The following is a 14,751-nucleotide window of genomic DNA, read 5'->3' on the forward strand; positions in this document are numbered from 1 at the left end:
CCTTGCTCTACTGAGATTTAAAGGCACACACAACTTCCAAGTATCCAAGCTTTTTCTAAGACTTCAAAGGTGAAAATGCACCTGGTGGCTATTGGGGTGGGGCTTCCCCCCACTGGCCAGCTGGCTGGTGGCGGGGATGAGCCTGCAAAACTGGGGGATCCCCCGCTGGGACCTGGGGACTGGCAAGTGTACCACTAATGGCAGCGGATCTTGGCCTCCTAACTTCGGCACATTTGAAAGAATTGCCCTGGTCACAACAATAAAAAGAAGCATGCTGTGAATTCCTTTTTAAAAATCTATTGATTTCCCCCATGTCACTAAAACTCCATTTTGGATGGTGATAGTGGCTTGGTGGAAATGTGCAGATTCCTGTGGTGAGCAAGTGCCCATGAACAGTTCTTCATAAGAACAAAGCACCTTTAACACCATCAACAAAGTTTTATTCTGGGTATAAGCTTTTTGCATGCACACTTCTTCATAAGGAGCAGCTTACATATGTTTGAATCAGGCCTCAGATTCAGTGGGAGCTCACAGGAGCACAGCTCCTGAACCTTTCTGAGTTCCTTCTCTTCCTTCTGAGAGTTCCACCTCCTTGTTCATTGAATGGTTTGAATTAAAGTGGCAAATATGGATAGAGTAGGGTTGCCAAAATCAGGGGAACTTCTGCCCCTGGTGGGAGGCTGTAAAACCTAGGATACAGACCGAATTTTTTTTTTCAGGTTTAGATTTGGTTCATTGCTAGCATAATCCTAAGGCCAGTCTGTATACTACTTAGAAGAGCGACTAAGCCTTACAGTGTGCAATGTGAAGATAATGCTGGTATAACTTGGATCTATGCTGGTGTACAGCCCACTAATGCTCCACTGGTATAAAGCCAGCACCAGTGTGCTTGTACCAATATGCAGATTAGAAATGGAGAATATCATCAGCCTTCTGGGAGAAGGATGGAAGTGAAAAATAAAGCCCCCCCCCCCCAGCCTGTTTCCATCTTTACCTAAACAGCTTAGGATATCAATTAAACCTGCTGCCAGTTATAGCTGTCTTTAGCACTATTCAAACCCCAGTCAGATGATACATAAAAGGCTACTTTGCACAGATAGACAAGGACAAGCATTATTACAACATATAGCTAACATTGCTCTGCTCAGAATCTTTACAAGTACTCCATTTGAGGACATGAACATCAAACTGGAACCCCTGTTCCTCCAACTGGAGATGCAAGGACAATGTACCATATACTGGTAAGTATATGAGAAGAATCTCCAAATGTCCTGTATATGAACATGCATGCACCTATTTTGTGTTTGCTCAACAATCCTTTGTTCCTCAACAGTGTCTCTCACAATGGAGCACAGGATAATTATTGACAGTGCAAAAAGTGAACCCATTTGAAGAAATGTTGCCAGCCCATCATCATGATGTTTGTGTAACATTATGGTACTATAACCTCACTTCCAAGCAAGGCAAACAGGGAGCTGAACTAAATTTCTATTAATTGCCAGTCACTCTAACCATTTCAACTGATGGCCAAATACTCATACTCTTGCGTCTTGCATAAGCAGAGTCCTGTCAAATGGTGCAAACAAAAGCTGCAGATAAAGTACCACGCAAGAGTCTACAGTGTGAGGTGTGGGTTTCCGTCTTGCCCTGTCCTCCTACTTTGCTGCTAGCCAAAAGTTGATTTATTCACAGCTTCATGCTTGATGGGGTTTTAACTCCTTCACATTAGTTTATCAGAAGTGCTGTTCCCCAGAGAACTTACAGGTGGTAGGGGGATGATAAGAAGGCCTTCTGGAAATGCTGTTGTATGCTCTCTTGGGGAATTTTATCTTATTTACATTATAGTCTGCTTTTCTCACTGGGACTCAAGGTGGATTACATAGAAAAAAATCAGTACAATCAATGTGAGAGATCCACCCCCCCCCCTTCCCCAATGTAATAGGCATCTAATTCATAGAGATCTGGAAATCCAACCAAAGGTTAAACACAGCAAAAGTATTAACATATGTTAAACAAAGGCAAAGATTACATAGTAGAATCCTACTTACAGCAACAGACAATACAAACTATACACAGCAATGTAGTCCACAGTCCCCCACCAGGCCTTTTCTGAGCCACATTGCTACAGTGCAGCTGTAACCTGTACAAAAAGCCTCTGGAATAATTCATCTTTGCATAGCTGAATGCAGGAGGGTGGGAGCCTTCCTGACCTCATTGGATGGATCATTCTAATGGAATATTCTAATGCAATAGAAAATACACATGCATGGGCAGTTCCTGATTTTGTTCTGGGTGGTAGAAGGCCCTGTTCAGATAAGCAAAACTGTTATGGCAGTTTTACCAGAGGTGGTTCCATAGATATGAGGGACCAAGGCCACAAAAGGTTTTGTATGCGATAGCCAGTACCTTAAATTAAGCCTAGTAACTGGTTTTGTAGAGAACCGCTCAAGGCATTCTCCCCCCTCCCAGCTCTCCATGACTTAAGCCTTTGCATGGGAGAGACTGCTTTCTCCGTCAAGACAGCTATGGAGAGATCTGGGTATTATGGCTTGGAGTAGCTGTGTTTCATTTTGTGTTGACCTATCAAAAGGAATGTGGAAAAAAATGAAACATCAAATGCAAAGCTTCCAGGAGTGTGGTAATTATAGGCTCTTACTGGGCAAAACCTGTACTCCCTGCAGCAGAGGGATCTATATTCTTTGGATTTTCCCCTTATTCTGTTGTATATGAGTGAGAACATCAAGGAAGCACACTGGCATCTCGTTGGGGTGCTTTCATATACAGCAGACATAGGGATACTCCTCTATGATGTGTGGGTAGGGACAGTGTTGTTGAGGACTCCAGTGTTCCTTGGAGGTGGAACTTCTGGAATTTCTTTTCTGTATTGAGATGTACAAGATACTAAGTATCTAAGCTGATGTCACAGTGGTAATGAGGATGGAGAAGCATCAGGAGTTTAGGAGTGAGCTCTATGTGTGTTTTACATCTGATTCTTTAACATTGGTAGGCCATATGTTCAGATCATTATTGTATTTACATTGGTTTCAATAGGAAACACATTCTTCTAATTTTGCTCCCTCGCCCCTCAGACATATGAATATACGAAACTGCCTTATACTGACTCAGCCCAATGGTCCATCAAGCTCAGTCTTGTCTATTCAGACTGGCAGCAGCTCTTCAGAGTCTCAGGCAGAGGTCTTTCATATCACCTGCTACCTGCTCCTTTTTGCTGGAGATGCTGGGGACTGAACTGGGGACTTTCTGCATGCCAAAAAGATGTTATACCATTGAGTCACAGCCCTGGATCTGACTCTCTTAAGAAGTGTAATATCTAGTTTCATCCTGATATTAAAGGGAAAGCTAGGGGAACTAGTTTAAAAGTTAGCAACCCTAGTCGCAGAATACTAATGTATTCTTTTAATTGCTCTTACAGTCTGCTTCTAGCTTGAAAACAATTATAGGCTGATAAAACATTTTATACTGTTTTTGTGCTTTTGTTGGGATTTTTAATTATGCATTTTAATAGTTTGGTAATGTTTTAGGATTTTGTCTTGTTTTACTTTTTTTACTTGTCTTGTTTTACTATTTAATATTAGGTAGCAGGTATATAAATTTTTTAAAGGCCACAGACAAACGGGTTCTCAAGTGGGTTCTCTGGAGAAACTGCATATACATTTTCCAAATAAATCATTATAATGGTTAACAGTAGGGTTGCCAGGTCTATGTTGAAAATACCAAGAGACTTTAGGGGTGGATTCGGAAGAGGGGGAGGTTTGGGGAGGGGCCTCAGCATGGTACAATGCCATAGAGCAAGGGTGTCAGACATGTGGCCTGGGGGTCGAATCAGGCCCCCAATAAGGCCCCCGAGCAACTGGCTGTTGTCTGCTTCCTTTTCCCTGTTTCTTGGCTCCTTCTGCATCACAGCTTGCTTTGCTAGGTTTGCTTAATCACACAGGAGCTACAGAGCAAAGCCTCTATTTGCTCCATTGGCTGAGGCTCATCCCTTGGGGAGGAAGGTAGGAAGCGAGAGCTTGCTTTGCTAAGCTCTCTCAATTGCACAGCAGAGCTACTGAGCCAAGCCTCTCTTCCTTCTACTGGCTGAGGCTCCTCCCCCTCCTGATCCCCTGTGGAAGGAAGGAAAGAGCCAGAGCTTCCTTTGTCCAGTTCCCTGGATCACACAGGAGAGTTACAAAGAAAGCATCTTTAAGACCAACGAATGCTAATATTTTAATCATGTTTTAAGTTTTTAAAAAAAAAACTGTGTTTGTCTGTGTCCTTTATAAAATTTATATATCTGCTACCTAATATTAAATAGATACACACATGGCCTGGCTTGACATGGCCCGGCCTGACACGGCCAGATCCGACATGGCCCGGCCAGACAAGGTCTCATTTATGTCAGATTCGGCCCTCGTAACAAATGAGTTCGACATCCCTACCATAGAGTCTACCCATCAAAGTAGCCATTTTCTCCAGGGGAGCTGATCTCTGCCAGCTGAAGATCAGTTGTAAAAGTGAGAGATCTCTAGGCCCAACTTGGAGGCTGGCAACCTTATTTAACAAACAGAAAAATCTGTGATTGAACACACTTGAAACGGCAAGAAAAAAACAGGGACCATGGTGTGTATGTAGAACAAAATAAAGAAATCACTATGTCAAAAATCAAAACCAGGATCAAATTCTATGCAAAAATTATGGTATTCAAAAAATCAATAATTATGTGAAAATAGTCATACAGTGTTAATAACTCATTTCTCAATAAACCTAGCACAAAATACATACAATCCATGGGATAACAGTTCACATAAATCAAGACCATGCTGAAAAGATCAAAACAGAACACATGGCTTCTCCCAAAATACAAAGTCTACCCCTAAATACAAAGTGTTCTATCCTGAAAAAAACGAGTATGGGTTTAACAAATGATGTATTCATTTTTAGGGTGGGAGAAGAAAGGAAATAATTTCTCCCAGAAGAGGCATATTGCAGAACCATTACTGCCTTATGGCCTTATCAGTCAGTAGAATGGTTTGTTGCAAAATGTCCTCAACAAATTATATACAAAGAAGCAATAACATTGATATTGGAGCTTTCCGCTGCCAAATTGCATAGGCTGAATTGTTTGTGTTCTTGTAAGGTCAAACTTGGTCACAGGAAAGAAAAGGGCCTTTGTTGAATGACTCTATCATTCACTTGCTGTAGCTGCAGAGATTTTTGTTTCTGAACTTGTCACAGTTCCCTTAAAAAACACATTGTATTGTTCTGTTAACATTTTGTTGTTTCTTCCTGTAAAAGTAAATTTGGTGGGAATTATGAGAAATATTTTAAGAAAATAGTTTGTAAACTCATACAGAGTCTGGAAGAAAATGTTTTTAAAATTATATGGGAGAATGTGTGTTCAAGTGTGGGAGACATTGCAACTCCATCCAAATTTTAGTCCAAGAAAAGCTCATTAACCTCCATGGGATGGTTCTATAGTAACTTCACAACTTAGTGCACTTTAGCAAATTTTACAAGCTTCTTTATTTGTAAGAGGAAAATCAATTATGATAGAAAATAATAAAATGAGTCCTTTAATATTTCTTAGAAAGTATCCATCTTGAAAAAAAAATTCCCTCACTCCCAAGTAATTGGCAGTTTGCTCCAAAACTGACACAGAAAACAGATTCCATTTAAAACACGGATAAAGAGGAACCCACTTCTATTGAAAAAAAGTGGCAAGAATCCCATTCATTTCAACAGCAGAATACTGCTTTTGTTACATGGCACCAAAAATGTCTGATTTTTTAAAAAAGAAATAATGTGGTCCTTCAAATCATTTGGGCAAACTCTAAAGCTCTCCAAAGGTTCCAAACTAGGTGAATGAACAGCAGGCTTTTTTTGTAGTAGAAACTTCTTTGCATATTAGGCCGCACACCCCTGAGGTAGCCAATCCTCCAAGAGTTTACAGGGCTCTTAGTACCCGGCCTACTGTAAGCTCCAGGAGGATTGGCTACCTCAGGGGTGTGTGGCCTAATATGCAAAGGAGTTTCCACTACAAAAAAAGCCCTGATGAACAGTAAAGTGAAAGGTGAAATGTAATTTAAGTAAAGGAAGAATGATGTATATTGGGACAAGAAAAAAAATCTAATTCCATAAGAAGCTTATAAATTGGCTGTGATTACTGTGATTACCTGGGTAAGAGATATTGATGTTATGGTAGAAAGTGTACTGAGAGCATCAATCTAGGTAGCTGTGAAAGTGAAAGAAACTAATTCAGAAATTATTATGGAACACTGTTGGTGTAGACAATTATCCTGAACTTCCCATCTGAATATTTTTCTGGTTTTGAGGGAACAAACCAGTCATTAATTGCACTGGGTATTTTGATGTGTATCCTGATATTTGCAGTTCTTCAAAGCAAGAATATCCAAGGTACTCTGTGGATTCCCAAAATGATATGGTGGCAAAGAAAAAAATTCCACATAACTCTTGGGACAAATGACATACATTTCTATCACAAAGGATAAAATAAAAGTATTATAATGCCACTATATAATATGTTTTTCAGTGACATTTGGTAGGTTTGCCAGTTCCAGGTTAGGAAATATCTGGAGATTTTGGGAGTAGAGCCTGAGGAGGGCTGGGTTTGGGGATAATTCCATGGAGTCCACCTTCCAATGCAGCCATTCCTCCCTTCCCTGGTACCTGATCTCTGTCACCTGGAGATTAACTGTAGATGTAGGGGATATTCAGCCACCACCTGGAGGTTGGCAACCCTACTTGAGAAATAGCATGAAATAACAGTTGGACTAATGGAGATGCAGCTTCAAATTTCTCCTTACTCAGAAACTAAATGTGGACTCTAGAGAGCCAGTTTGATGTGGTTAAGAGCAGCAGACTTTACATTGGAGAACCAGGTTCGATTTCCCACTTCTCCACATAAAGTCAGCTAGGTGACCCCGGACCAGTCACAATTCTCTCTGGGTTCTCAGCCCCTAAAAATAAGTCTTGCTCAGCATAATGCTAAGATCTAGAACAGGGGTGTCAAACATGCAACCTGGGGGCTGAATCAGGTCCTTGGAGGGCTCCTATCAGGCCCCTAAGCAACTGGTTTTCATCTGCTTCCTTCTCTATCTCTCTTGCTTCCTTCTGCATAACGGTTTGTTTTGCAAGGCTTGCTAAATTGCACAGGAACTACAGAGCAAAACCTCTATTTTCTCCATTGGCGGAGGCTCCTCCCTTGGGGAGGAAGCAGGGGAGGCATAGCTTGTTTTTCCAGACTCTCTCAACTGCACAGCAGAGCTATTGAGCCAAGCCTCTCTTCCTTCCCCCTCCTGGTCCCCTGGGGAAGGACGGAAGGAAGGAGCCAGAGCTTCCTTTGCCCAGTTCCCTGAATCCCATGGGAGAGATACAAAGAAAGCACCTTTAGGTACAGGCAATAAAGATCCTGTGGATTTAGGGGGAGGTATTTGTGAGTTTCCTGCATTGTGCAGGGGGTTGGATTAGATGACCCTGGAGGTCCCTTCCAACTCTATGATTCTATGACATGGCCTGGCCCGACATGGCCCGGCCCAACAAGGCCTCATTTATATTAGATCTGGCCCTCATAACACCCCTGATCTAGAACTTGCAGTTGCCAGACAATCTTTGGATCTTCTAGCTATTCTACGTATTGCAACATATAGACAGTATGTGACCTCACAAAGATAAAAAAGAGGAGGGGAAACCATGAACTTGAAGAAAGAGAGGAATAAAACTCAAAAGATTTATCTAGAATATGCACACCCACCCGCCGAACCGAGGTCTGTGGTTTCCAGAAGCAAAGGACACAAGTTTGGAAACATTAGCTAAAATTGTCCATTACCTTCCCGCAGCACACAGCCTCAAGCAGAGGGGTCGAGTGTACACAAAGTGCACGCTCTACCACGTGGGACCACGGTGAGGCGTTGTGGGCCTGGCTGGCAAGCATTCTTGTGCATTGACTGTGCACGTGGAACCCGCCCCAGGATCTTCTGCAACTGCAACCCACATGGCCTCTGAAAAGGCAGGGAAACCGATGTGGGAAAAAGTTATTTGGACGTGAGAAGTTTGAAACCCACTAGTGCGTGGAGCTCCGCCACGAGGCTGAAGACGTTTGACCGAGCCAAAGTAACGCTGCCACCCTGTCATCTTAAGTGTAAGTATGTGCGTTAGGGGAGGAGGGATAAATCGTTATCGGGGTCCACAAGAAGGTGACTCTGACACCGCTGTTTCGAGCGGGCTGAGGCGCACTTTCAGTGGGCTTGTGCCAGGACGGCGTGCGCTCTGCTCCATGGCGACCGGCGCTCAGGAAATCGCGTCAGGGCCGGCATCCGCCTGCTCTTGTTGGTGCAGGGCGAGAGAGTAAGTCTCTTCGCCGGGCTGCTCTGCCTCCTTCGCCGTCTTCTCCCCGGGGGGGGGGGGGGGGGAGGCGGTGGTACGTGTGAGTTTCTGCAGGCTGTCTGGCAGCTGCTGGCTCCTTGAATGTATCGAGGCGGGCTGGCGGTTGGAGGACGCGTTTGAAGGGTGCCTCAAGCAAGGAATGGAGCCCCCCCCCCCCGGCTGTGCGTCGAGAGGATGCTAAGGGGGGGCAGAGGGAGAGAAGAGGGCGCCTGCGAGTCTGTGTGTCGCAGGGCGTGCAGGTTTTTGGAGTGGAGGCTTTGCTGACAGAGGCTGTGTGGGGAGTAGTTGGAAAGGTCTGTGGATGGGCTGGGGGTGATGGCTTGAAGGAAGCTGGTTCATGAGAATGCGAGAGCCAGGCCGTCCGGGGGGGGGGGTTGGTATGAGGGGGGTTCGTTAGAGGGTTTGGGTGGCTTTGACCCTAGAAGGAGGTTTTAAGGAAGAGACGAACCAGTAGTAACAGTTATGCGAATGTGAATTAGGTTAGTGATTCAGCGGAAGGGGTGAATTCAGAGATGGAGGGCAATGTTTCTATAGAATTTTAGTTTGTAGTAGGTTTTGATGAAGAGTGGACAGGAGCAGCAGCAGAGTACTAGCAATGTCTGGTGGAGTTACTGCAAAATAATTTCTCCTTCACATGAGAGTTTATAAAGTACAAGCAGAACAACGTTATGAGAGTTCTAGCTGAATTCAGTTTCTAAAGTACAAGCAGAATAATGTTATGAGAGTTCTAGCTGAATTCAGTTTCATCAGTAGCAAAAGAGAGAATCCTTGATTGGTCTTCTAGGATTGCACTTGTCTGCATGCTTCTTTCGGTTTTCTTCTCAAATTGTTTTTTTTTTTTTTTTAAGAATAGCTGATAGAATCTGTGAGAACCAGGCTGCGATTTGGATTAAGATTCAGAGTACACGCTGGAAGGAAATCTAGTTTCTTTCTTTTTTAAAATATGGGCCTCTTGTTTGCTCCTCTTTTCTTTTGACCTTGCAATTGTACGCTGCTGGTGTACTTAACTAACCCTGTGAGAAAGCGCTTGGCATCATCCTGCCAACTTGGCTTAAATCTGTGCGGTTCCCCTGGTGATACACAGAGGAGCTTGAGTTAAATCCCCTGGGCAATAGCTTGCTGCTGGACAGGGACATTCAACACCTGATATTAATGTCTGACAGTTCTTTTTGAGCCTGCCGTATATTTTTACTTCACACTGATTCATGTTGGATTATCAGATTTGTTTTAACTAGATACAGTTTTTTTTTTCCAAATAGCAGATCTTGAGGATTTTTAAACATCAAATTACTGTGAATTAGCCATTCTGTTCTAACTTACACCCTGTGGCCAATGTTCCTTTAAGCAGAATTAGTGTGAGCCAGCTCACAGTTTTTTGCCTCTGGGTTTCACATTTTTGCCTTAGCTCAGGAAAAATGCTCCCAAAATAAACTAATTTATGCAGTAGCTCACAACTTTAATGCTAGCAGCTCACAAAGTAGAATTTTTGCTCAAAAGACTCCAGGGAACATTGCCTGTGACTGTGAGGCCTAGTGGGTTCAGAGAGGCTTAACCTCTTAGCTAAGTAGGCATAGGCTTGCATTATGATTCAATTGTGTGTTGTCAGAAGAAACTTGTTGAGTGTTCAAAGGTTTATAAGCTTGATCTTTGTGCTATTATGCTAGTTACCACTAGGATTTAATGTTTAACATGGTTCAGGCTGTCACAATCCCAAGAAGTATAATAGTCCTATAATTGTTGGTTTTATGGACTAGTAAATAAAGTATTGTGAATATTTGCAATACTGTGTTAAAAACTGAAGTTTACTCGTGTGTTCTTTTGTGCATAAAGCAGGAATGAATGGGTATCTATTTCTTTCAGCAAAAGATGTATGCAGTTGAGGGATGCTTCTTGCACTCCATCACTTCAGGCACTTCCTTCTCAGCTCACCTGCCTTTCAGCATCAGAACAGGGCTTGGAGAAAACTGTCTGTAGTGAAGGTCTACAGGGGCACAAGGCGGTGGAGAAGGAAGAGATTCAGCTTCCCTCACACACACATACTTTTGTTGTGAAAATTAGATCCCCCCCCCCATTCCCTGCTTCATGCGTGAATGTAGCAGACATGTGAACATGAGCAATGACTTTTTTCCCCTGTCTTTTTGCACTGACCACGGAAAGTACATAATTTGATAGTGCAAGCACAACTAATGACCTTATGCAATGAGAAATCTTGAATTGAGAATGAGGTCCTTGCTTCATAGGGAAAGTAACATGTGCAATCTAATCCTTTTTATTTGGAAAGCTACTAAGGGACAGCTAGAGTGAATTAAGAGCAAATAAAGAATGCTCAGGAAGATAAGTTAATTTTAAAATGCAGGTTAAGGTGTTTCCCCCTATTTATACTATCTTAATCAACTTGTTAACTTTGCTATTTATACTAAAATATTATCATGTGTTTCCAAGGTAGTTCTTGCTTTGACCATTATACAGCTATTCCTTAACATTGAGTTTATTGTCTTTTGAAGCTCATGTTATTGAATTAAATTGTGTGTCATGGATGATGCCGCTTTGTCACTTGGAGCGATAGAAGTTTCTTATTCATCATCTTCAGCAGAATGCACAGTATCTAGATGTAAACACTCCAGTGAAGAATGGGTAAGCAAAATTACTTAAGCAGAGATTAGTCTATTTAACCATAAGATTATTTTCCTATCAAGTGTGACTGGAACAATAAATTAATAAAGCTTCCAGAAAATAAGCAATAAACATGAATTTATGATGAAGAAAATATGAGAAATGTGGTAGGAGGAATAACACCTGTTCACTTACCTAGCGTTTCTTGTGATAAGACATTGCAACTATGACTTGTGAAATGTAAATTGTACTCTACTTGCAATACTATCAGTGGAAAAAAAATCAAATAAATGTGATTTATTTTTTATATAATCATATAAAAATGATTATACACATATAGTATGACAAAATAGTTATCTCCTGATACAAGAGATCTGAAAGAGAGACAGAGAGCTTGGGAAATATTTCTAGGAGATCTACTGTACTTAGAAAAGTACACACTTGTTCTAGAGTACGAATATGGAGCAATGAATAAATGTGCCTGGGTGGAGTGCAAGGATAGTCATGAAGTGGAGGAGGAGATGAGGATAGCAGAATAGGGGAAATGGGATTATGTAGTGCTTGAGGCGGAGCAGCAGCCTGAGCTTGAAGCATATGAATGGAGACATGGTCAGAGTTGAAAGAAAATAGGATTACTTTGGCAGCTGTCTTTCAGCTATTGCTAGCTGAGAACAGATTGCCATAATTAACAGCAGCAGCTGTGGATGAATGATTTAGCTTTTAAAACTTACTGAGTGGATTGATACCAAATCAAAGAATTTGAGGGAGTATAAAAAGAAAAAGAGTTGAAAGTTACTTCAGGGTTGTAAAATTGCCTGTGGGAGAATCATAGTATCGTTCTTAGTAATAGGACAGCCAGGGAAAGACCTTAATAATTAAACAATAATTTCACTTTTTTCTTTTTAAAATTCAGGATGAATGTTAGTCAAATTATGCATGTATCTGTAGTGAATAATTTATTTACTAATAAGTATTGTGTTTTGTATAGGTGTCTTTTAAAATTTCGTTGTAAATAAACCTGTGTATATATGTGTGCTTGATATAGAGTTTTAATCTCTGTTTGATAAATTGCCCCATTACTTAGCATTCCTATCATCTTTACAGGCTAATCCTATTAATTTAGTGGAGTTTTCAGAGTAAACTTGCATAGGACAGAAAAAAAAGATTGCAATTCTACCCAAACGGCATTCACCACAGTGTGGTTTGTGTAGTTCTTATTCATTCTCTACATTTGTAATTCAGCTGCTGTTCATGCTACTACAAATGTTTTTTCTAAATATATTAACTTATTCTGATCCTTAACACTTCGAAATCTGCTGAGTAGTAGCAAGTATTAAGTAAACATCAGGAAAAAATTATTGCAGCCTTCTTCCAAGTAGTTTATGTGTAGAAACGCAATTATAAAGACACCGTTCTTTACTATTATAAGAACTTAAGCTATCACAATATTTACTCATAAAACTTTATAATTAAAGTAACAATTTAAAATTATTACAGTTTACTAATTTTACCAGCCCTTTTATTTTGTGAGTTTAGATCTAGAAAATATATTTTGCCATTTTACATTCTTTGTGTACATTAGTTGGATTTTAAAAAATCATGGAAAATTTTGGGTCTGGGCGTTGTTCTTAAAAAGTTAATCTTTAGGCAAAATTTAATCAATTTCAGTAATCTCCAAGGGTGTGATCTAGTTGAAGTCCTATGTACTTCAGTGGGAAAGTGAAACATATTCTTGAATATCTCTGTTTGGATAAATGATTTCAAAAATGCTTAATCTGGTTAGGTCTATGTATTAAGGGATGCACTTTTGTTATGCACTGTCTTTATATACTGTCATTTTTAAATGTGTTGTCTTGTTTTCTAGGGAGAATGCAATTCGAGGCCTACTGTTTTTCGATCAGCTGCTTTGAAATGGAAAGAAACTCTGCTGGGCAGGAAAAGACCATTTGTGGGACGTTGTTGCTATGTATGCACTCCCCAAAGCCGGGTAAATTGGAATATTTTGATAACAAGTTGAAATAGTATTTTAATGCAAAGTTACTTGAATAGTTTGCTAAGTTTCAGTGTTAAGGTCATTGTGTGGTCTTATTCTACTGCATATTCTTCTAGCTATGCAATCTCAAGTTCCACCAGGACATTAATGGACCCTAAAATGAAAACAGGGTTTGTGTTTATATCTACCACATTTGTATCTTACATGTTGTCCAAGGAGTTTAGGCAGGCATAAATGGTAATGCTCATTTTATCAAAACAATGCTGGCAAATATTTTAAGCTGAGAAGAGGGTGAATGACCCAAGGTCTCTCAACAGTCATACTTTTCTAAATCCCTTGAAATAACTTCTTGGCTGTGTGGAACACTGACCATTATGTCACATTGGTCCTCAATATGTATGACATGTAAATATTGTAATTATGATTTTTTCCTGATAAAACTGTCTGTTATTTTCAGGATAAGCTTTTTAATCCTGGTATCCCTTCTTTGGGCCTTCGTAATGTAATCTATATTAATGAAACACATACCCGGTAAGTTGAATTTTTTAAAAACTAATTCTGCAATGGATAACTGTGTGTCTTAAGTCTCATTAACTAAACTGTTAATCTGTTTGTTATGCTGTAGTTAGTTGATAATATTTCTTGACATTCACAGTAGATAAAATATGTAAATATTTGAGAGTGGTTTATGGTAATGAGAACATGTGAGAAGCTATAAAGAATCACAAGCAAATTGGTTGAAATTTTCATTTTCTTTAATTTTAAGATTTGTAGTAAGCATCACCCAATACTGCCATTAGTTAGATGAGGTCAGCTTCAAATGAAAATGGTTGATGCGTATGTTCTTAAGATGTCTGCTACAAAAGTTCATGCATACTCCAATTGCATTGTTATCATGTGAGGCCTGATGGCAGTATCATATATAATCTCACTAGATCTTAAATTATAATGTGCTACATGCAATAAACAGGCACAAACATGGCTTGCTATGTCAGAAGTATCTTAAGACAATGGATAGTTAGTCTTCTTAATGACTAAGACAAATAGACAATGAACTGAATACTCATTATAGCAGTATGTACTTTATTAAAAAGAGAAATAATCAGATTGAAAGTTGAGGGTTTGAGTGGGTTTTTAAAAGATAAATCTCATTAAATTCTTGGGGGTGCAGAACACTTGATTTGAAAATCCATGCTTTGCATTTGGTTTAAAACTTCAAGAAAGAAAATAATATTTACCTGCTCCCATTATAATGACAGGGTTGCCACTTTCTGGAAAGTCAGGGAAATGGAAATTGGTAAGGGAAGTCAGGGAAATTGGTCTGAAGTCAGGGAAATAGTGATTAAAATATATTCAAGCAGTGGATTTTTTACCTGCTGCTTCAAGAGCATGATTTGTTCTTGTCACAACTGGAATAGAGAAGTAGCAGAATACAAGTAAAACTTAATGATACCCTTTCCCAGCTCCACCTTTTTCTCTGCTCCACCCCCAGCAACCAGCCTAATGTGTTCGTTGAGCTCTGTCCCTGCATGATTTCCAAGGTCTGCCTTGCATTTGCAAAGCAAGGCTAGTTTAAATGTTTAGCAGTATAAAACTTTAAACATCTAACTGTTTTCATCCCTACCTGCTAGTATTGCATTTAACTTACATATAAAGATAAGCATGTTTTTGGGTCATAATGGACGTTTTGTCTCCTGCTAAACTCAGCACAGAGTTGTAAATGAGTTTTGCCACTGTTGGGA

General features: G+C 40.3%; 2 protein-coding genes across 4 annotated transcripts in view; one reads left to right on the forward strand and one right to left on the reverse strand.

Annotated features, from left to right (window-relative positions):
• The window catches only part of ACSL5 (acyl-CoA synthetase long chain family member 5), a 214,804-nt gene that overhangs the window by 177,722 nt on the left and 22,331 nt on the right, over positions 1 to 14,751 (reverse strand). The gene's annotated exons all lie outside the window — the stretch shown is intronic.
• Positions 8,220 to 14,751, forward strand: part of GPAM (glycerol-3-phosphate acyltransferase, mitochondrial) — a 47,060-nt gene continuing 40,528 nt past the window's right edge. Inside the window, exons 1-4 of one of the 3 annotated variants that reach the window (XM_060241670.1) lie at positions 8,220 to 8,364; positions 10,908 to 11,037; positions 12,881 to 13,003; positions 13,467 to 13,540. In XM_060241670.1, the coding sequence (XP_060097653.1) occupies positions 10,936 to 11,037; positions 12,881 to 13,003; positions 13,467 to 13,540 (299 nt within the window). In that variant the 5' untranslated portion in view covers positions 8,220 to 8,364; positions 10,908 to 10,935. Of the gene's footprint in view, positions 8,365 to 10,760; positions 11,038 to 12,880; positions 13,004 to 13,466; positions 13,541 to 14,751 lie in introns of those variants that run through there. The other 2 variants (XM_060241669.1, XM_060241671.1) reach the window with 2 other exon arrangements.

The sequence above is a fragment of the Heteronotia binoei genome, chromosome 6 (genome assembly GCF_032191835.1).
Source record: "Heteronotia binoei isolate CCM8104 ecotype False Entrance Well chromosome 6, APGP_CSIRO_Hbin_v1, whole genome shotgun sequence".
Lineage (NCBI taxonomy): Eukaryota > Metazoa > Chordata > Lepidosauria > Squamata > Gekkonidae > Heteronotia > Heteronotia binoei.